The sequence below is a fragment of the Dendrobates tinctorius genome, unplaced genomic scaffold (genome assembly GCF_039654945.1).
Source record: "Dendrobates tinctorius isolate UK_male_01 unplaced genomic scaffold, ASM3965494v1 ptg000008l, whole genome shotgun sequence".
Lineage (NCBI taxonomy): Eukaryota > Metazoa > Chordata > Amphibia > Anura > Dendrobatidae > Dendrobates > Dendrobates tinctorius.
In genome coordinates, this window is record NW_027361676.1 from 74434577 (window position 1) to 74457983 (window position 23407).

The following is a 23407-nucleotide window of genomic DNA, read 5'->3' on the forward strand; positions in this document are numbered from 1 at the left end:
CCGAGTCCCGGGATGAGGACACTCTACCTCCCCCAGAGTGGACCGCTGTAATATCTCAGTCGGTCTCTGATCTGACTAAAGTCTCTCAGTCCCTGGTCCAGATCTTGGAACATTTACCTCAGCTATCTACAGCCACCTGTGCACCGACCGCCTCTCAAGGTGAGTCGTCCACACCTGACCGCGACCTTCAGAGGGACAGACCGGGCAGGAGTTCTAGGAAGCGAGCTCTGTCTAGTTCGTCCTCCAGCTCGCAGGGTCCTTCTGCTTCTCCCAGGTCTCCTTCTCCTTCCTCAGAAGATTACCTTAGGTCAGACGAGGACTCTCAATCGGGATCTAGTTCAGAAGCAGACAACGTATCAAAAACACGGGACATGGTCGATAGTCTCATTTCGGCTATCTTCCAAACCCTTAAAATTAAGCAAGATAAGGCTCCCCCTCAGGAATGCTCTGTTCTTTTTAAACGAGTAAGACCTCCATCTCGAACCTTTCCCAATCACAAAGCGTTCGATACTACCTTGTCCAAACACTGGGAGCACCCTGAGCAACGTTTCTCAGGCTGCAGGTATTTAGACGTGCTGTACCCCTTTGATGCGGACCTGCTCACAAAGTTGACCAAGGCTCCCGAGGTGGATCCCCCAGTTTCTCGGATAGCCTCTAAAACGGTTCTATCCCTTCCAGACGGGGCATCGCTTAAAGTTCCAACAGACAGACAGAATCGATGGCCAAATCAATTTTTGAAGCTTCCGATGCCTCCCTTTGTCCTATTTTCGCATCCGCCTGGGTGGCGAAAGTCATTTCGGCTTGGGCAAAAATTTGTCGCAAGGGCATCTTAGCAGCAGCCCCGCAAGATGAGCTGGCAGATCTAGCAGATCAAATTAATCATGCAGGTAAATACCTGTTGGCCGCCTCCTTGGAAGCGGCCGGGTGCGTAGCAAGGGCTAACAGCAACATAGTAGCCATACGTCGGGTCCTTTGGCTTAGGTCATGGAATGCGGATACCACCTCTAAGAAGTCGCTTACCAACCTGGCATTCCATGGTTCCAGGCTCTTTGGAGCCAAGCTGGATCAGATAATTTCCGATGCCACTGGTGGTAAAAGCACTTCTCTTCCCCAGTCCCGGCCTAAACGCTTTTTTAACAGAAAAGGTCTTCGGCCGTTTAGGCCCATTCGTTCCTTTTCTTCCGCAGACAGATCCGCCCAGCAAGACCGGCCCTCCGCCTCTAGGGAGCGGGAGCAGAAAAAACCTTCGTACAAACCTGCTCCCCGCTGGAGGTCTAGAGGACAGTATTCCAGGTCTTCAGGCTCCCGTGCCGGTAGACTTTCCTCCAAGTGACGGGTCACCCCCACCTGGAAGTTCTTCCAGGGTGGGAGGCAGACTTTCCTTTTTCAGGGACGCTTGGCTGTCTGTTGTCGATGACGCTTGGGTCAGGGAAATCGTTGCATCCGGATACAAAATCGAATTTGCATCCTCACCAAACAGATGGTTTTGCCTGTCTTGTCTTCCAAGACAGCGGTCCCAAATTCCAGGGTTCCTCCAGGCCGTCTCATCCCTTCTTTCCGCCGGAGTTATCGTTCCCGTTCCTCCAAACGAACGGTTTTCAGGGTTTTCGTAGTTCCGAAGAAAGACGGTTCCCTTCACCCAATCCTGGACCTCAAATTGCTCAATCGCCACGTGAAGATTCTCCATTTCAAAATGGAGTCCCTTCGGTCAGTGATAGCCTCAATGAAATCCGGAGAATTCCTCTGCTCTGTGGACATACGGGATGCCTATCTTCACATCCCTGTTTGTTTGCAACATCAGAAATATCTACGCTTTGCGATTCAGGAAAATCACTATCAGTTCACGGCCCTACCCTTCGGCCTAGCTTCTGCTCCCTGTGTTTTCACGAAGGTGATGGCATCAGTCATGGCCATTCTCCGTTCCAGGGGGATTCTCATTATCCCTTACCTGGACGATCTGTTGATCAAGGGGTCATCCCGCCGAGACTGCCTTCAAAGTCTTCACATAACTCGCTCGTCTCGGATGGATAGTCAACAAGGAGAAGTCCATTCTGAGCCCCTCTCAGCGTCTGACCTTTCTGGGCATGAAATTCGACACGAATCTGGCCCGGGTGTTTCTTCCGAGGGAAAAATTTGCGGCTCTTCCCAAGGGAATCCGAACCCTAAAGCGGCCAACGCCCTTTCCCCTTCGATCCTGCATGAAGGTTCTGGGGAAGATGGTAGCCTCCATGGAAGCAGTGCCCTTTGCACAATTTCACCTTCGGCCCCTCCAGCTGTCCCTTCTTTCAGCCTGGGACAAGACCACGTTGTCTCTGGACTACCCCATTCTCCTCCCTCTCAGAGTGAGGCAATCCCTGACTTGGTGGGCAATGCCAGCATCAGTTCTACAAGGGAGGTCCTTTCTTCCGCTTCGGTGGCAAGTCATCACCACCGATGCCAGCCTTCTAGGATGGGGAGCGGTTTTCCATCAAAAAACGGCCCAAGGAGGCTGGAATTCACAGGAAGCTCTCCTCCCCATCAATCTTCTGGAGATCAGAGCAATCTTCCTTGCCCTTCTCCGCTGGCAGCCTCTCCTCGTAGGCAAGCCGGTCCGCATTCAATCAGACAATGCCACGGCTGTGGCGTACATAAACCATCAGGGGGGCACGCGCAGCAGGCAAGTAATGTCAGAAGTTGCAAAGATATTGCGCTGGGCAGAACGTTACATTCCGGCGATCTCTGCCGTTCACATTCCAGGGGTGGAAAATTGGGCAGCCGACTTCCTCAGTCGTCAAGGCCTAGCTTCAGGCGAATGGGCTCTTCATCCCACAGTCTTCAATCAGATATGCCAGCGCTGGGGCTCACCAGATGTCGATCTCATGGCATCTCGGATGAACCACAAGGTTCCGCGCTTCGTAGCCAGGTCCAGGAACCCTCTAGCCGTCGCTTGCGACCCAGTTCCAGTTCCAACTTCCTTATCTGTTTCCGCCTCTTGCCTTGATCCCAAGAGTGGTCAAGAAGATAAAATCGGAAGGCATCCCAGTGATTCTAGTGGCTCCGGACTGGCCAAGACGGCCTTGGTACGCGGAGCTGGTGAACATGCTCGCGGACGTTCCGTGGAGGCTTCCAGACCGTCCAGACCTTCTCTCGCAAAGCCCCCTTTACTACGAGAATTCTCAGTCTCTGAGTTTAACGGCATGGCCGTTGAGGCTGTGATCCTGAGAGAATCAGGTTTGTCCATCCAGGTGATTCAGACTATGATCAGAGCCAGAAAACCAGCCTCTTCCCATAGGTACTGGAAGGCTTTTTTCCGTTGGTGTGATGATAAAAAAGTCTTTCCAATGTCTTTTTCCATTCCATCTATACTTGGTTTTCTCCAGTCTGGCTTAGATGCGGGTCTGTCCCTCAGTACTCTCAAGGGCCAGGTCTCCGCTCTGTCTATCCTCTTCCAAAGAGAGCTCGCTTCCTTACCGCAGGTTAAGACCTTTCTCCAAGGGGTCGCCCATGTGGCTCCTCCTCATCATTCGCCGATAGACCCATGGGATCTCAATCTCGTTCTTAGCGCTCTCCAGAAGGCGCTGTTTGAGCCTATCCAGGACATTCCTTTAACCCCTTCTCTCATGGAAGGTAACCTTTTTGATTGCAATTACATTCATCAGAAGTGTTTCGGAGTTGGCGGCCTTATCATGTCGTTCCCCTTACCTGATTCTCCATCAGGATAAGGTCGTCCTCAGGCCCGTTCCTTCTTTTCTTCCAAAGGTGGTATCCTCTTTCCACGTTAATGAGGATATCGTTCTCCCATCTTTTTGTCCTGCTCCTTCTCACCCTCTTGAGAAGTCACTCCACAAACTGGATGTAGTTAGAGCCTTGCGTGTCTATCTCGCCAGGACCGCTTCACTTCGCCAGTCCGATTCCTTGCTGGTCATTTCTGAAGGTCGCCGGAAAGGGCTTCCGGCATCCAAATCCACGATCGCTCCCTGGATTCGTTCTACCATTCTGGAAGCGTACCGACTTCAGGAAAAACGTCCCCCTCCGGGAGTGAGAGCTCACTCCACCCGGGCTGTGGCAGCCTCGTGGGCCGTTCGACACCAGGCTTCGGCTTTACAAATTTGCAGGGCCGTGACCTGGTCGTCTTTGCACACATTTGCGAGGTTCTACAGGGTTCATACCCAGGCCTCGTGTGATGCAGTTGTTGGTAGGAAGGTTCTGCAGGCGGCGGTGGCGCACCGGCCAACCGAAGCCCTTCCTGTTCTTTCATTCCTTATTGCTGTTCCCGCCCTTGGGACTGCTTTGGAACGTCCCATGGTAATCTGTGTCCCCCAATAAGGCGATAAAGAAAGATGGGTTTTTGGTTCTTACCGTAAAATCTCTTTCTTGGAGCCTTCATTGGGGGACACAGCACCCTCCCTGTTTAAGTTGTACCATGTTGGGTTTTTGAGTCCCTTGTTGGGTTGGTACATATGTTCAGAGTTTTTCGTTGCTTTTCCTACTGCTTTCTCTCCAACTGAGGTACTTGGTGCCTGTCGGTGGGTGTATACTGCCGGGGAGGAGCTAATTTTCTTGTTTTGCATAGTGTCAGCCTCCTAGCAGCAGCAGCATACACCTATGGTAATCTGTGTCCCCCAATGAAGGCTCCAAGAAAGAGATTTTACGGTAAGAACCAAAAATCCATCTATTCTTACTACTCACTAACCACTTTAGCATGTAGCATGTATCAGACACTGGCTGTATGATCTCAGCATGGTATATTTGACTCTGAAATACTTCAGCGTTTCAGGAAAAAAAAACATCCTTTAAGGCTAAGTGCACACGTACCGGAACTCTCGCGGAAATTACCGCGAGAATTCCGGAATTCCAGTCCACGGGAAAATCGCATTTTAAATTCCCGCGATTTTCCAGCGGAAAAACTAGCATTTTGCAAGCGTAATTAGCTTGCAAAATGCTAGCGTTCTCCAAGCAATCTGTAGCATCGCTTGGAGAACTGATTGACAGGTTGGTCACACTCGTCAAACATAGTGTTTGACGAGTGTGACCAACTTTTTACTACTGAGGCTGCTTATGCGGCATCAGTAGTAAAAGATAGAATGTAAAAAAAAAATAAAAAATAGTGTTATTCTCACCCTCCGACGTCCCGCGCAGCCTTTCCCAGTAGTCCTTTGCGAAAATGCCCGCGATGACGTCAGTTCTCGCGGGAACGCGACGTCTCGCGGTAATTCGTGATGACGTCGCGCGAATTACCGCGAGACTTCGCGATCCCGCGAGATCGGACGCCATCGCGGGCATTTTCGCAAAGGACTACTGGGAACGGGAGCGTGGAGAGAGGCGGGAAGGCTGCGCGGGACGTCGGAGGGTGAGAATAGCAATATTTTTTATTTTAAATTCTATTTTTTACAGGGATATGGTACCCAAAGCCCGGAGGACAGTCTCCTCTCCTCCGGACCGTGGGTACCATCCGCAAATGTTCTGCTTACTTTCCGCATGGTGTGCACAGCCACATGCGGGAAGTAAGCGGAACAATGCATTCCTATGGGTGCGGGATCGCCGCGATTCCGCAAAATAATGAGCATGCTGCGGTTTTTACCGCAAAGCGATTCCGCCGCGGTAAAAACCGCAGCATTAGCACAGCATTGCGGAATCCCATAGGAATGCATGGGATGCTTATTTTTCGCGTTTTCGCGGCAAAATCGCGCAGTTAAAACTGCCGCGGAAACGCGAAAAAAACGCCACGTGTGAACTCAGCCTAAAAGCCGCCGAACAAGCAGGTTCTCGGCAGCTTCTCCCCATTTGCTGATCTCAGTTGACAAGTCTCTTATGTACTTATGCATCCGATTCTGTCAGTGTCAGGGCGCCGTTACAGCTGCGGTGACTGAAGTCGCCTCGGCTACACCTCTATGACTGAAAGTCGGAAGCTGCCGGAAAGAATAAACTTAATTTCCTCCTGGCATTTAGGCCTTTAGTGCGATGGCTGCACTGCTCTAGAACACGATTAAACTGAAGATTAACCCCATATCTGCATGTTAATAGTGGTTTTTGACATGACATTCCCTTTAAGTCCAACCAATAAACCATTAGATTATATATAGAAAGTGTGCATGTCTTTGTTTAACTATATCTTAAAATATGATGTAATTATAGTACCTGCAGATCATATGATTAATACAGACCTGTTATCTGTGACTCAGCTCTAGAAGAGTTTGCTTTAAATCCCTATTGCAAGTGCACAAGTAATTTTTTGATTTTCTATTTCAGACACACTGGACTAGACAGGCTATCTTCACCATCCATCCAGGCCAGCAGGAGTAAATTACCACCTATTAGCTCATTGGAAACAGTGGATCAGCAATTATTAGTGCCTGGATCTCGGCATTCTGCTGTACGATTAATATGTTCTCTTGTTCTAAAACTTTTATTTAAAACATGCCTTTACCTACAAAAAAAAATGCTAGCATTGTAAAGTACCCAAGCGAGGTAGTCGTGGGCGAGCTGCTGCTCCCACTCACTCTGGCACTCTAAGGACAACACTTGTGTCCGTCCCAGTGTGCTTCTGCATGTGGGGTGCATCACGCTTATTTCTAGCCCGCAGGCTTCCACTGGCTCCAGGTTTTCCTAAGCTGGAACCTTGGCAGCAATCATTCCAGGGGACACAGGATTTGTAAAACCAATCAATCTTTTACTTGACAACTGGCAGTCTTTGGAAACGGCAAACAGAATAAGGCCCAATGGGTTGTCGTTTTTCTCACAGGTACTGGACACAAATTCAGCCCTGGCTCTTGGTATGGGTATCCTTGTTGCTATTTTCTTTAGCACTAGGAACTCTTCTCCACCACAAGCAGTACACCCAGATTGCATCACCTCCGGCATCTTACAGTTTGAGTTCATCTTCTCTTGTAACTTCACACTCTGAGTGCGCCCAAGGGCCCCGACGTCTTTCTCGAGGTTCTCTAACCCGGCAGACAGAATCACATGGAAGTGTATATTTGACAATCCACTGCCCCGAGTATTAGGCCCATGTTGTCCCTGGCAGCCTATGGCGTACGACTGCTGTTGCCACTTCACACTACTGTCCTCCAATGAACTTTCACTTCCTGAACTTGGCACTAACTCTCAGTTTCTCCTCCCCAAACTGGGCCGGCCATTACAGTTAACCTTGCCTAAGGTAAACTGCAGCCTCAGTGGGTGTTACCGATGACAACAAGCATGAATATAAAATACAGTTAACCCCTTAGCGTGTCAGGGAGCAGACCATCATCTCCATGGAGTTTAGCACCGGACACTTATCCGGTACGAGCCGCGAACTTTTAAGTTCAGGTTCACTCATCTCTACCTGTCAATTGTGTTATAGCAGAACAATTTTCTTCCAGTACTCGGCCTTTATCAGCGCTGCAGGCTAGATGGCAATCTGCCATCACCTGCTGAACACCCCAAGGAACTTCCTGGAGGCAAAATGTACGCTCTGCTATAACACGTTGAAGAAATATCAGAAATTGTATTCAAGTGTACCACGTGAGTGATTTCTTTTACAATGATTGAATAATTGAAGGCGGAAGCCTTTTCCACATGCACCGCGGTATAGAGAAGTGCTGACTGAGCATTATAGTATTTATCAATACCATTAACATCACTAATGCTGTGCTCACATCTTGTGGATATATAGCGATTCTTTCATTGATTTTTGCAAAATAAGGGCACAGTCTTTGGAGGAAAATTATGGTCAAAAGGAGATCAATATAAGTTTCCATGTTTTAGCAATAATTTAGCCAATTTTTCTCAGTGATCGACCTGTACAGTAAATACAACAACCAATACACAATATATGTTGCACTTAAATCTACTTGATCTGCCTATTATCTGGTGTCTTAGTAGAGCCCATTGAAAGCCCTTATCTTAGAGTTTGGTGAGAAGAGTATGGTGTTTTTTTGGTTCTTGTGTTGTCGTCGATATATGCAAGGGATCACAATGACTAATTCTAGCTTATGTGCTAGTGCACATAGACCTCAGATCTGTGTGGAACAAATTGCAGCATGTGATAGGTCCATTCCATCCCAAAAATGATATTCTTCTTTTCAGTAAATATATAGTAAAATAAATGGTGTCATTTAAAACTTCTTCAGATCATAAAGCTATGTACAGTAGGTTGAAGAAACAGGTAGTGCAATTGGCAGGTGTGGATAAAAAACTGACAGCAAAATTGGTGTGGGACAGGGATAATATGCCCCGATATAAGACAGACAACTTGTTTTATAAGGGGCATTTATCAGGCTTTGTTTGCAAGGCTGTATATTCTGCCCATTTGGGGTCTGTGATTTGCACACTAAGGCCATGGTCCCACGTTCATTACTTGGTAATTTTTTTTACCTCAGTATTTGTAAGCCAAGGCTAAGAGTGGATGAAAATTGCTGGCTTGTGGTGACGTGTTTTTATTATACTTTTCCTCTGATTGTTCCTCTCCTGTTTTATTTCTTACAAATACTGATGTAAAATACTGACCAAATACTGAACGTGTAAATGTGGCCTAAAGATATGTCCCATCACAGGAAAGCCAACCCTTAAAGTCCTGAATGTGACCTGTTTTTATCCTTATGTTTAATAAAGATTAAAGTGGTTTTCCACTTTTAAAGAATTGGTCTCCAAACCCTCCCCTTGATTTAGCGCCGGCTGCACTCAGCTGTAATACAGTATATACTGCAGGGATTATGTCACTGCTGAAGCCAAACACAGAGACCGAAGCAGCGACAGGCAACAGGCAGTAGACCGGGGGAAGGTGAATACTATGTCTTATTTTGCGTGACTGCAATCTTTTGGGCACCAGTTTTTTGAAAGTGGAAAGCCCCTTTAATTTAACCAATGTATATCCATTGTATTGGATGACAGACACATCACACATGACCATTTCTCCCTCAGTATTTGTCTAATATGTGCATAGATTGAAAAGCCTAATTACATAACACTGTGAGGTTCTCAGTTTTCAGTGGGAGCCCATGGCCGGCTTAGGCTGCTAGTCTGGGCATATGCTCGGCGTTACCAAACTTTACATGAACTTAGTTATATTTGTTTCCTTCTGTTACAGGAAATCTCTAATGGTTTATTTTCCATCCAACAGAACAGAGCAAAGCAACCGCACAGCCGGGTATCCAGTGCCGTGCCTGACACCACGGGACGGCGACCCCTGCGTGAGAGAACGGTGGTAATGGAACAGTTCTCACGACCCAACACCACACATACCTTCAGAGTAAGTACAAAATTGGTTGCACAGATATGGTAATAGGATAATACTATTGGGCCATGTGCACACATTGAGTATTTGGTCAGTATTTTACCTCAGTATTTGTAAGCCAAAACCAGGAGTAGGACAGTCAGAGGAGAAGTATAATAGAACCACGTCACCACTTCTGTATTTCTCACCCACTCCTGGTTTTAGGCTTGCCTGTTTCACACTTCAGTTTTTTCTGTCAGTCAAAATCCGCCAAAATAGCGGAAAACGGATCCGCAGGCGGACTGACAGAAACGGGGGTCAGTGGATCGGCGGATGTACGGATCCGCCGATGGTAAAATTTAAAGGAACCGCGCCTGGGGGGAAAAAAAAATTATTACCTGGATGTATTGGTATCGGGAAGATGCGGTGAGTGATCATCGCGGGAAGTGGGCGAGTAGCGATCGTGAAGTGGAGGAGATCGCGCGAGAATTGTAGGAGATCGCGCGATGCTCGGCCGGAGATCGGGCGAGAAGTGGAGGACATGGCGGCTGGAGATCGGGCGAGAAGTGGAGGAGGCCGGAGAGAGAGAGAGCAAAAAAACGTTACAGGATCCGTTCGGTGATCTCAGTGGACGCCCAAATTTTGGCGGATCCACACAAATACGGACACAATGGACCATCATCAGTCAAAATCCGCCGACAATGCAAGTCAATAGGTAAAAAAACGGATCCGCAAAGAAAAATGGCGGATCCGTTTTTTTAACAAAACGGCGGATTTTGACTGATGGTGACAAACGGAAGTGTGAAACAGGCCTTACTGATACTGAGGTAAAATACGTGTGAATTTGGCCTTATACTGACCATATCAATTGTAGCTCAGATATATCATATATGAACAACTATATACTGCAAAGTAGGAAAAGACCAAATGCATATAGTCCTACAAAAAACTCCATCCAGAGCATCATAAAAAAATCACAAAAATGCACAATGATTTATTATAAAATTAATGCCTTTGATAAAATCTATTCAAAAGAACACAATAAAAAAAATCAGTTACAAAGTTCCAATAAGCAGAGGAGGAAGGCTGAAGTCCACAAAGTGCACATTATTACAAGGATCTAAATTATGATGGACAGACATTGCACCAATAGACCACTAGGTGGTGCACAAGAATTCTATACATTGTAGAATACACATCAGCTGGGCCAGTCTGATGCCAGAATATATGACAATGCAGTAAGTCATACAGTGAGAGTTACAGAGACAACAGGACTGAAGAAGTAATGAATGAAATGAACAATAATATCACCTGCTAGTGTGGACATCCTAGGAACGTTTGCCTCCGTCTCAGACCCAGACACATGCTCACGTGCTTCGCCTCCCGGCATTGTGTGGAGGATACTCTATTATTATATATTATAGTTTTTTACTCTATTGAATAATTGCTCATGTGACATAAATGTGATATCCAGCTGTCATGTGAAACTGCTTTTTAGAAAAACAGAAATAGCAGATGGCAGCGTGGCATAATGTTACTGCATTACTGGCACATATCATGATCCTGTGGCGCCACCTAATGTGCAATCTGTGTATTGCTGAAGTTACCGAGCTTCATCTTACACTGTAATGTTTTTCTGTATCATGACTCATTGTAATATTGTTGTACATTATGTTAGATCTCATCTCTCATACATCATTACTTGCCGATGAATATTTGACAAATATTTCATAAAAAATAGATATTTCACCACTAACATTCTTAATGGGGTATTCACACAAGTAAGTTATCCACCATCCATTGATACGGAATAAGTTATCTGATCCTCAGTGATCTAGAGAAAAGGCTCTGGAACCCGAAAATCGGGAATCCAGATCCTGTCTTTAATGGAGTGGAGGTGCGCGTGCTCGATCTGTGCCCTATTCATTGTCATTGTGGCGATGGAGCAGAGGTCGAGTATGTGCCCCTCCACTCCATTCAAGAAGGGGTCTGCATTCCTGGTTTCTGGGTTCTAGAGCCCCTGTATTAGGACCGCTGGAAGTCCCAGTATTCAGACCCTCCGCGATCAGTAAGTTATTCCCTATATAACGTGTATGGCAGAACTTCGTATTTTGGGAATAACTCCTTAATTCTGTTTTGAAATAAATTTACTTAATCAGGATCTGTCACTAGATTCATGGTGTCTGAACCACAGGTGGCATGAGTAAGTGACTGGAAGCACAATTGCAGTCAGGTATGTTTGTCTCTGAAATGCCGGAGCATGTCTACATACGGTGAGGCCTGTCAATCAACTAGAGCAGTGTAGAGAATATGCGACTCTTTAAACTTTGTTTCAAGGAAAAACGTACCTGTCTGTAATCGTGCCACCAGGCTATGATCTAGAGTATGCTGTCCGTGGTTTTGGCTGCATTAATCCAGTGACTGGTTTAATTTAATGTAGCACTAGATGCTGGCCATTGAGATGAATGCATGGGTAAACTGGGTTGTCAACGTTGGGGACACTCTTACAAACAGAGAGAGACCTGGCAGGGAATATGGACGAGGGCTATCGTGAGGAGACCTCACTGCTTCTACAGCAGCGAATAAGGATGTTTCAGGGCACTTCCTTCAGAGGACAGTTAACCCAGTTTTGAATAAGAGGGGTATATAGCCAAAAAAACAAGTATCTCCGATGTTGAATCAGATCATATTTTATTGGCTATGTATAGCAAATACAAAATGTTATAAAAGACAATAAAAACTGTATGCCTTCATCAGGTGTATAATAAAATGATTTTGTAAGCTATTTATACCCCATTTCCATTGCGAATGGGTGTGGTTATACTACCTGAGGAACCAATCATGGGCGGACACACCGAAAGTGCAGTTGATGCGGCTGCACTAGGCCCAGAGGCTCCAGGGGGCCCCGGCATGGTGACTAATAATCAGGGCAATCTGGCCTGTTCATCCAGCCCTGAGGCTCCTGGCCAGATTGCCCACATGTGCGGCAGGCAGGGAGAGATCCCTGCAGCTCCACTGCCTACAAGAGAAAATGGCAGCGGAGCTGCAGCGATCTGTCCTGCTTGTTGGCCGCGCTTACTGTCTCTCACAGCAGTCAGTGGCGCGGCTATATGACGTTATCATTCAGCGCGCGGCTGACGGCTGTGCCAGAGAGAGGAAGCTGCCGGCGAAGGTGACGCTGCGAGAGAACGTGCAGAGAGGTGAGAGAGTGTGTATGTGTGCATGTAGGAGAGGGGAATGATGTGGGTGATTGTGCAGAAGGCAATGATGGGGTGGTGGGAGAGAAAGCAATGATACAGGTTGTGGAAAGGACAATGTTTGGGGTGGTGATTGCAGAGAAGGCAATGATGGGGGTGGGGGGAGACAGCAATGATGCAGGTGGTGGAAAGGACAATGTTTGGGGTGGTGATTGCAGGGAAGGCAATGATGGGGGTGGTGGGGGAGAAAGCAATGATGCAGGTGGTGGAACGGGCAATTATGGGGTGGTGATAGCAGGGAAGGCTATGATGGGGGTGGTGTGGGAGAAAGCAGTGATGCAGGTGGTGGAAAGGACAATGATTGAGGTGATCGAAAGGGCAATAATGGGGATGGTGGGGAGGAGGAAATGATGGAGATGGTGGAATGTGCAATAATGGGGTGGTGGGGAAAAGACAATGATGAGGTAGTGGAAAGGACAATCATGGTGGAAAGGGCAATGCTGGGGTAATAGGGGAGGAGGAAACGATGGAGGTGGTGGAATGGGCAATGATGGGAGTGGGTGAGAGGACAATAATGGGATGTGGGGGGAGAAGGACAATCAGGGGTTTGGGGGATTGGGAAAGGAGGAAGGGGGAGTTTATTATTTTTAAAGGGAACCTGTCACTTGTTTTGTAAAATGCTGTAGACAAGCCCCCGATCCGACCTGCAAGTGAAGAAAAATACATTTTATTATACTCACCCGGGGAAGGTCCGGTGCATTCTGGTCCGATGGGTGTCGCAGGTCTGGGTCCGGCACCTCCCATCGACTTGAGATGCTGCCCTCCTGCTTGGTTCTTGGCTCCCCAGCATCATTCTCCTGCGCAGACGTACTTATCTTCCCTGTTGAGGGCAGAGCAACGCACTGCAGTGAGCAGTTGCTGGGTCTCTCTGACCTGTCCCGGCACCTGCGCACTGCTGTACTTTGCTCTGCACTCAACAGGGCAGAAAAGTACGCCTGCACAGGAGCGCAATGCCGGGGAGCCATTATAGAATTCTGTAGATAAGCCCTGAAAGGCAGTGGCTGCATCTTATAGCGGCCAAAAAATGTGACAGGTTCCCTTCATCACAGTCCCTTAGTGTACTCACTTAGGCTACTTTCACACTTCAGGTTTTCGGCGTCAGGCGCGATCCGGCGTCGTGCCGGAACGCCGGATCCGGCAAATGTTTAGTAAAACCAGATGTGACGGATCCGGTTTTCTGCCGGATCCGTCTTTTTCTTGACAGACAAAACCGGATCCGTCTCATCCGGTTCATCCGTTTTTCTATCCGTTTTTCGACGGATTACGCCGGATCCGGTTTTTAAAATTGACCCTTGTGGCCTTCCGAACGGGATTGGCTACTGGAAAACTATATATAGCATGTTCCTACAGCCCTTCTTTGACAGGTTGTAGAGGAGAAAGTGCAGGTTGGAGAGAAGAGCAAGTTACTGGCGAAGATGGATGTTGTCATTGGAAATATTTTGAAGAATTTGGCGGATTTTATAGCGGAGGCGAATCGTTTGAGGGTGATTGTTCTGGAGAAGGAGAGAGCGAGACAGCAGCGCATCAGGCATCGTAGACGACGTTTGTGGATCCACCCCATCACAGCCAAGAGAATGACGCGTGGGGTCTATTCTACACTCTGCATGGACCTTCGACGAAACCCGGATAAATTTTTTGGATATGTTAGGATGAAAATGGAGAATTTTGATTACTTGGTGGAGCGCATTGCACACCTCATAAGAAAAGCGGACACCTATTGCCGCTTCTCTGTTTCACCCGCAGAGCGTCTGATGGTGACTTTAAGGTAAGCCACATTTATTGGATGTGATCGCATCAGAGCACACTTTCACTGCAATCTTGTTGGTGGTAGTTTGCAGCTCCAAGTGTTATAGCTCAGTTTTGGTATGTAATGCTGTGATTTAAAACTAATTTATTTTTTTTTAATTCCCCACAGATTTCTTGCAACTGGAGAATCCCTTTCGTCACTGCATTTCCAGTACAGACTCGGGATTCCCACCATATCTGGAATAGTGAAGTACACATGCCGTGCACTGTGGGACTCCTTAGCTGAAGAGTTTTTACCAGAGCCCACAACAGAGAGGTGGATTGAAATTGCTGACAAGTTTCAACAGATATGTCAGTTTCCCAACTGCTTGGGCGCTGTGGACGGGAAACATATCCGCATTGTAAAGCCAGCTGGATCGGGATCGGAATATTTCAATTACAAGAAATATTTTTCAATTGTCCTCATGGCCATCGCTGACGCGGAATACAAATTTATTGCGGTTGATATTGGGGCCTATGGCCGCTCCAATGACTCTCAAGTTTTCAAACTGTCTGCCATGGGGCGTAAACTGTATGGAAACACCTTCCAGTTCCCACCACCTAGACCGCTGCTGCAAACATCTGGTCCACCTATGCCATTTGTCTGTGTAGGGGATGAAGCCTTCCAGCTGTCAGAACACCTTTTGAAACCGTACTCTAGCAGAGGATTGACAAGACCAAAACGCATTTTTAATTGCCGCCTCACAAGAGCAAGAAGAATGGTTGAATGTACCTTTGGTATTCTGACAGCCAAATGGCGGGTCCTATTGACTGCGATCAACCTCAAGACAGAAACTGTGGACGAGGTGATCAAAGCGTGCGTGGTACTCCACAATTTTGTTATCTGCAAGGAACACATTTCCATTGAGGACACCTCTGAAGAAACCACCTTGCAAGATTACCATGACATTACCACTAGAAGTTCTGTGACGGTTTCAGTAATGAGGGACAATTTTGCACTATACTTTATGTCACCTCAAGGCAGAGTACACTGGCAGGATGACAGAGTGTGAAAGATTTGTGCCCAACCAAACTTGTGTACCTTCTGTACCAACAGTATATACCTTTGCCAACCAAAGTTGGCTATCTTGTCATGGTCTCTATTTTTAGCTTTAGGCCACAGGTGTGTACCTGGTTGTGTTTTATGCAAAGTATTTCACCTTTTAACAAAAGTTGTGTACATTGTTATGAAATCACCAACAATAAACACAACTTTTTAGGTGAAATACTTTGCTTCAAACACAACCAGGAACACAACTGTGGCAAAAAGCTAAAATTTACCCACAGTTATATACCTAGTTTTGAATACCATTTCACCTTTTAAATACCCTGTATTTAATCTTTTTCGCCGCAGAAAGAAATGACAGACAACCAGTGTAAAATAATTTAACTTTTATTGAAAAATGTTTTTTTTAGTAAACTTTTTTAAAATTTTAATAAACTTGTTTAATAAAGCTTTGAAACCATAAAACTGGTCATTTTTATTTAAATACACACATTATAAATCTGTGTAGTGTGTGGTGGAAATACTGCTGGAGGGGCTGCGGGACACTTCGACACTGGGAGTGTGGAGAGAGGACTGGGATCGTGGTGGGGAAGGAACAGTTAGAGGTGAAGGTGTGGAAAAAACTACAGAATGGGTGGACATGTGGGAAGCAGAAGAGGTGGTGGGTGGTGGAGTGGAGGGTTGGGCAGGGACTGTAGGAGCAGATGATGTTGATGGCAAGTTGTATGGGGAAGGAGTTTGGTACGGGGCAGGTTGCTGGAAGTGGGGAGATGTCTGGTACGGGGCAGGTTGCTGGAAGTGGGGAGATGTCTGGTACGGGGCAGGTTGCTGGAAGTGGGGAGATGTCTGGTACGGGGCAGGTTGCTGGAAGTGGGGAGATGTCTGGTACTGGGGAGGTTGCTGGTACTGGGGAGTTTGCAGGTACTGTGGAGGTTGCTGGTACTGGGGAGGTTGCTGGTACTGGGGAGGTTGCTGGTGCTGGGGAGGTTGCTGGTGCTGGGGAGGTGGATGGTGCTGGGGAGGTGGATGGTGCTGGGGAGGTGGATGGTATGTAATAGGAGGGGGAGGATGGAAAGTGGCTGGAGGGTGTGTAGATGTAATAGGAGGGGGAGGATGGAAAGTGGCTGGAGGGGGTGTAGATGTAATAGGAGGGGGAGGATGGAAAGTGGCTGGAGGGGGTGCAGGTGGAGGAACTACTGTGGTGGGAGGAGGAGGTTGGGAGATAACTTGCTGGAGAGCAGCGTGGCATGAATGCATTACATGCATCTGCTGGGCAGGAGAGAGCGTTTCCATGCGCTCCACAACAGACCTGAAAAAGGTGTGGTTTGGCGAAGATCTTGCTTCTGAATGCATGGTTTGCAGAAGTGTCTTCACCTCCAGAATGCTGGAGTTGATCTGCTGATAGCCTGTGGAGATTTGCTCTGACAAGACTTTTAGACAGTTCTGGAAAGATGCATTCAGATGCAAGAACTCTGGCGCATAAGTCTTTTCCTGACCCCTCTGCCGCTGCCGCCCAGTACCCGCAGGTGTACTAGAGGTGGCAGGGGCAGAAGGGTGGGGTAAAGGGAAAGTGATCTCCTCACCAGCAGCTTCATGTAATGTAGGCGGCCACGATGCTCCTGTGCTGGTGGATGGGACAAATGAGTTGAATGTGTGGGAAGGCTGGGAAGGTGCATGTGTACCGGGGCGGTCGAAGTGTCCCTCGGTGCCGTTCTCCTCAGGGATCGCCTCAGAAGGGTCCAATCGTGCAGGCTCCCGAGTGCTGCTCACCGTGCTGTGGAATAAAGAGAAAAAAAAACAATTAAAATAGTGACATGGTATGGCCCTGGCTGAAAAAAAAAAGTTACATCTAAACATTTTTTTGTCACATGTGGTGTGTAATATTTACCTTCTGGTGAGCATTGTCTCCCGGAGGAACGACAGGGCTCGTGCGTACTTGTACTTGCTCCTGCGTCCTCCAGATCCACTCGGGGCCCGCATCTCTTTATTGAACTCCTTCTTGAAACGATCCCTCACAGACCGCCACCGCTTCACAATTCTCTCCCCTGAAACGAGAAAGGACAAAGTGGTTAGTATACAACATCAGTGTTTCCCAAACTCCAGTCCTCATGGTCCCCAGGGGTCATGTTTTCAGGATTTCCAAAGTAAATAGAAATCCTGAACACATGATCCGTGGGGACCACGAGGACTGGAGTTCGGGAAACACTGGTTTAAATCAAGCAACCGGTACTGTATATACTTACGCTCTTTAATCTGGGCCCAAGCTTCGAGGTCCTCCCAGCGGTCCACAAGGAGCGAACAGATTTCCTCCCAGAGTCGTCGGTGTAACGATCAGGTCAGCGTGGCGTCGGTCAGCCATATTCCAGAGCGGCTCCCTTTCTCTGACGAGATCGATGAGGCGGTCCACATCAATCCCTCCATCCTCACCGTCAGAGTCGGGAGCACGCTGTCAAGGCTGTTAAAGAAAAAGACAAAAATAACATAATTAGCCTCCACAAAAGAAATGAAATAAAAAGTGCAAAAAAAACAAAGCAAAAATATTTATACTTACACGCTGGTGACCGCCGCGTTGCTGTCGCCGACGACCCTGGGAGGCACTGCGAGGACCTCTTGGCCGAGCACCAGATTGGGAAGACTAGAGAAGAAAACAAAAAATGTTATGTCTTTGGATGTAGGCATTTGTTTGCTGTGTGTGGTCTGCAGAACATTGTTTTCTATGTGTTGTGTGTAGTGTGATGTTGTGTTTCTGCGTTTGATGCAAAAAACTTACCAATTGTGAGCCCACTCCAAGTGTCTGTCCACCCCTTCCTTCTTCTTCTGGGAGCTCCTCTTCATCTTGTGATTCCTGTTTTGAAATAAAAGGCAATGAATACACATATATTACAGAGATGATGGATTTTGGAAATAAAAACTTACCGTCAAATGCTGACGATGCGAGGGAGGGCTCCCAGAAGATGTGCTGTCTTCCTCATGGCCAGACTCCATGGCTGTGGGTGGTGTTTCTGCTGCTGCCATTGCTGCTGCTGCTGCATCTATTGGGCGGCTGTTGAATAAAGAGAAACAAAGGGCCAATGAATATCTTGATATTCCATAGCCCTAGTTTGGACGAATGGGGGATTTGATAATTACCGTCTCTCATCTGCTGCTGGACTCCCCTCCCGTTGTTCAGCATGCTGCTCCATTTGGGGTGGTGCTGATGGTGCTGCTGCTGCAGATGTCTGCTGCCTTCTCCTGCTCCTGGTTCTTGGCTTGGGTGGCATGTTGGGTGTGGCTGAGGGTCCCATTGTCTTGCTTTTATATATGTCCTGTGGGCAGAGCTACTGAGCATGCTCAGACCAAAGAAACCGGATCCGGCCGCTGGATCCGGCTGCCGCCGGATCCGGCGCATTGCAGCGCTCATAGGCTTTCATTGTATGAAAAAGCCGGACACGCCGGATCCGGCGTGTCCGGCTTTTTCGACGGATACAAAAAACGTTACAGTCTCCGTTTTTTCCAGATGCCGGATCCGGCTCGATCCGGCTCTAATGCAAGTCAATGGGGGGGGAAACCGGATCCGGCATTGCATTTCGACGGATCCGGTTTTAGTCAAAAGCGCCGGATCGCGCCTGAAGCCGAAAACCTGATGTGTGAAAGAGGCCTTAGGCTAGTTTCACACTTGCTTTTTTTTGCAGCGCGTTTTTCCCGCAAAAAAACGCATTGAAAAAACGCATACAAAAGCATACAACTGCTGCGTTTTTTTCAAGCATTTTTATGAGCATGCATGAAAAAAACGCAGCGTTTTTATGCGTTTGTATGCGTTTTTAGTGCGTTTTTACCGCGTTTGCGTTTTTTCCAAACATTAGGTGGCCCTCACACTAACCCAAACCATGACTTTACTAACCCTAACCCTGACCCTAACCCTAACCCTGACCCTAACCCTAACCCTGACCCTAACCCTTAACCAAACCATACTTAACCCTAACCCAAACCCTAAACCCTAACTAACCCTGACCCTAAACCTAACCCTGTCCCTAACCCTGACCCTAACCCTAACCCTTAACCAAACCATACCCTGATCCTAACCCTAACCTTGACCCTGACCCTGACCCTAACCCTAACCCTTAACCAAACCATACCCTAACCCTGACCCTAACCCTAACCCTTAACCAAACCATACCCTGATCCTAACCCTAACCCTGACCCTAACCCTTAACCAAACCATACCCTGATCCTAACCCTGACCCTAACCCTAACCCTTAACCAAACCATACCCTGATCCTAACCCTAATCCTGACCCTAACCCTAACCCTTAACCAAACCATACCCTGATCCTAACCCTGACCCTAACCCTAACCCTAAACCCCCTTAACTAACCCTAACTTTAACCCAAACCCCTAAATTCCATTGTCTAAACTAATGGTAAAAAAAAAGCGCATGTGCAAAAAAACGCATACATAAGCATGCCAATGCGCACATATGCTCACCATAGACTTATAATGGGTGTCTTGCTGTAAAAAAACGCATTGCGCGCGCATGCGTTTTTTTGAGGCAAGTCGGACGCACAAAAAATGCAACAGGTTGCATTTTGTGCGCCCGAGCGCATACCGCAAAAAAACGCATGCGTGGAAAAACGCGTACAAACGCATGTGTATGCGCACATAAGCGCATCCCATGCAAAGTATAGGAAAAAAACGCATGCGCTATTTAGCGCTAAAATACCGCGAAAAAAACGCAAATGTGAAACCAGTCTTATACATATCACAGCCCCTTAGTATATAGTGTACTCACTTATTACGTATAGCACAGTCCCTTAGTACATAGTATACTCGCTTATTATGTATAGCACCATGCCTCAGTATATAGTGTAGTCACTTTTTATGTATAACACAGTCCCTTAGTATATAGTGTACTCACTTATTATGTATAACACCATCCTTAGTTACATAGTTTCCTCTTTTGTTATGTATAACACTGTCCCTTATTACGCACCATCCTCTCTAGTTATATATGGTGCCGTCCCTTATTATATAGCTTCCTCTGCTGTTATGTGCAGTGCTGTCTCTTACATAGTGTATTCTTGTTATTTTGTTATTCACAGCACCCTCTTTTATTACATAGTCCGCTCTCTTGTTACATATAAAATGACTGCTGATGGAGGAGTCGGTGACCAGACTACCAGTCCATTATCTCCTCCATTATTGTTATTATTATTATTATTATTTATTTATTTATATAGCACCATTGATTCCATGGTGCTGTACATGAGAAGGGGTTACAAACACATTACAGATATCACTTACAATAAGCAAACTAACAATGACAGACTGATACAGAGGGGAGAGGACCCTGCCCTTTCAGGCTTACATTCTACAGGATGGTGAGGAAGGAGACAGTTGGTGGTTGCAGCAGTTCCGGTGTTGGTTGAAGCGATATCTCCGGTAGTGGTGAGGAAGTAGCGGGGTCATTTCAGGCTGTAAGCTTTCTTGAAGAGGTGGGTTTTCAGGTTCCGTCTGAAGGATCCGAATGTGGTTGATAGTCGGACATGTTGGGGTAAAGAATTCCAGAGGATGGGCGATAATTGGGCGAAGTCTTGGATGCGGTTGATTGAGGAGCGAATAAGTGGGGAGGAGGAGAGAAGGGGGTCTTGGGAGGACTGGAAATTACGTGAGGGAAGATATCGGGAGATTACTTCAGAGACATATGGGGGAGACAGGTTATAGATGGCCTTGTAGGTCAGTATTAGTAATTTGAACTGGATACGCTGAGGGAATGGGAGCCAGTGAAGAGATTTGAAGAGGGGAGAAGTGGAGGAGTAGCGAGGAGAGAGATGAATTAGTCGGGCAGCAGAGTTAAGGATGGACTGGAGAGGTGCGAGGGTGTTAGAAGGGAGGCCACAGAAAAGGATGTTGCAGTAGTCGAGGCGGGAGATGATGAGGGAATGCACAAGCATTTTAGTAGATTGAGGGTTGAGGAAAGGACGGATTCTAGAAATATTTTTGAACTGGAGGCGACAGGAGGTAGAAAGAGTTTGGATGTGCGGTTTGAAGGACAGGGCAGAGTCAAAGGTTACTCCGAGGCAGCGGACTTCCTGTATGGGGGAAAGCGTGATGTTGTTAATTCTGATAGATAGGTCAGGTAAGGAAGAACTGTGAGATGGAGGAAAGATGATGAGTTCAGATTTGTCCACATTGAACTTAAGGAAGCGAGAGGAGAAGGAGGATATGGCTGATAGACACTCGGGGATTCTGGACAGCAGAGAGGTGACGTCTGGGCCAGAGAGGTAGATCTGAGTGTCATCAGCATAAAGGTGGTACTGGAATCCGTGGGACTTTATGAGTTGCCCCAGGCCAGGTGTATAGATTGAGAAGAGTAGGGGTCCTAGAACAGAGCTTTGGGGGACTCCAACAGAGAGAGAGTGGGATGAGGAGGTAGTGTGGGAGTGGGAGACACTGAATGTGCGGTTGGAAAGGTATGAGGAGATCCAGGATAGGGCGAGGTCTTTGATGCCAAAGGAGGAGAGGATCTGTAGTAGGAGTATTGTCCGTTTGCTTTGGCTGTAAGTAGGTCGTTAGTCATTTTGGTCAGTGCTGTCTCAGTTTAGTGATGGGGGCGGAAACCAGATTGTAGATTGTCAAAGAGCAAGTTAGATTGGGAGGAAAGCTCAGCGTGGACGTGCAGCTCCAGGAGTTTGGAAGCGAATGGGAGCAGCGATATCGGGTGATAGCTGGACATAGCGGTTGGGTTGAGGGTTGTTTTTTTAATGATCGGCGTGATTGTGGCATGTTTGAAAGCAGAAGGGAAGGTACCGGAAGTTAGTGATAGGTTGAAGAGGTGGGTTAGGGATGGGATAAGTGTGGTGGAGGTTGGGAAGGAGGTGGGATGGGATGGGGTCGAGTGCACATTAGAAAAGAAGCTTTCCCATGCTCCATCAGCCATCATTGCATTATATATCTAACAAGAGAGGACGGTATGTAATAAAAAACAGGGCTCTATATAATCCAATTTGTAAGGACAGTGCTGTACAAAGCAAGAGAGGGCACTGCATAAGGGACTGCTGTCCTCGAATCCCATAAGGCACCACGGCAGTGTCACTTGTGCAGGCGCAGTTCGTGGCTGCAAGGCCACAAACTGTGCCTGCGCAAGTGACATACACGTCTCCCCTATTCCCCCACAGGCGCAGTAACAGCCGCGTCGTTACTACGCATGCGCGGTAATAGTGGTGACATGTATGTCACTTGCGCAGGTGCAGTGTGTGACTGTGCCTGCACAAGTGACATTTACGTCACCGCTATTCCCGCGCATGAGCAGTTACAGCCACAACTGCGTGCTCTCCCCACAAATGCGCAGTAATGACGCAGCTGTTACTGCGCAATGCCGATGCAATAGCATCGGGCCTATTTCTAGTACATAATAAAGGAGACTATGAAATATATATATATATATATACGTGTATGTGTGTGGCTATATATATTTACAGGGTGGGCCATTTATATGGATACACCTGCTGGTTGGGCCTTTTATATGGATAAGCCTAAATTAAACGGGAATGGCAGGTGATGTCAACTTCCTGTTTGTGGCACATTAGTATAAGGGAGGGGGAAAACTTTTCAAGATGGGTGGTGACCATGGCGGCCATTTTGAAGTAGGCCATTTTGGATTCCAACTTTATAAATGGCCGACCCAGGTGTATCCATATAAATGTGGCCCACCCTGTGTGTGTGTCTGTGTATGTATGTATATATATATATATATATATATATATATTATTATAATTTTTATTATTATTATTATTATTATGCATTTATATAGCGCCATTCATTCCATGGCGCTTTACATGTGAAAAGGGGAAATATAGACAAGTATAGTAAACATGTGTAAGACAAGGGACACACAAGTACATAAGGAGAGGGGACCCTGCCCGCGAGGGCTCACAGTCTACAGGGATGGGTGAGGATACAGTAGGAGAGGGTAGAGCAGGTCATGCTGTGGTTCAGTAGACCGAGGATCATTGAAGGCTGTAGGCTTGTCGGAACAGGTGGGTCTTCAGGTTCTTCTTGAAGGTTTCCGTTGATGGTGAGAGTCTGATGTGTTGCGGCAGGAAGTTCCAGAGTATGGGGGAAGGACGGGAGAAGTTTTGTATGCGGTTGTGGGAAGAAGAGATAAGGGGGAGTAGAGAAGGAGATCTTGAGATGATCGAAGGTTGCGTGC

The 23407-nt window shown here is 47.2% G+C and overlaps 1 protein-coding gene across 2 annotated transcripts in view; it reads left to right on the forward strand.

Moving 5' to 3' along the window:
* Positions 1-23407, forward strand: part of FAM149A (family with sequence similarity 149 member A) — a 77463-nt gene that overhangs the window by 41727 nt on the left and 12329 nt on the right. For both annotated transcript variants that reach the window (XM_073578783.1, XM_073578775.1), the window contains exons 11-12: positions 6229-6352; positions 9080-9208. In XM_073578783.1, coding sequence (XP_073434884.1) covers positions 6229-6352; positions 9080-9208 — 253 coding nt within the window. The remainder of the gene's footprint in view (positions 1-6228; positions 6353-9079; positions 9209-23407) is intronic.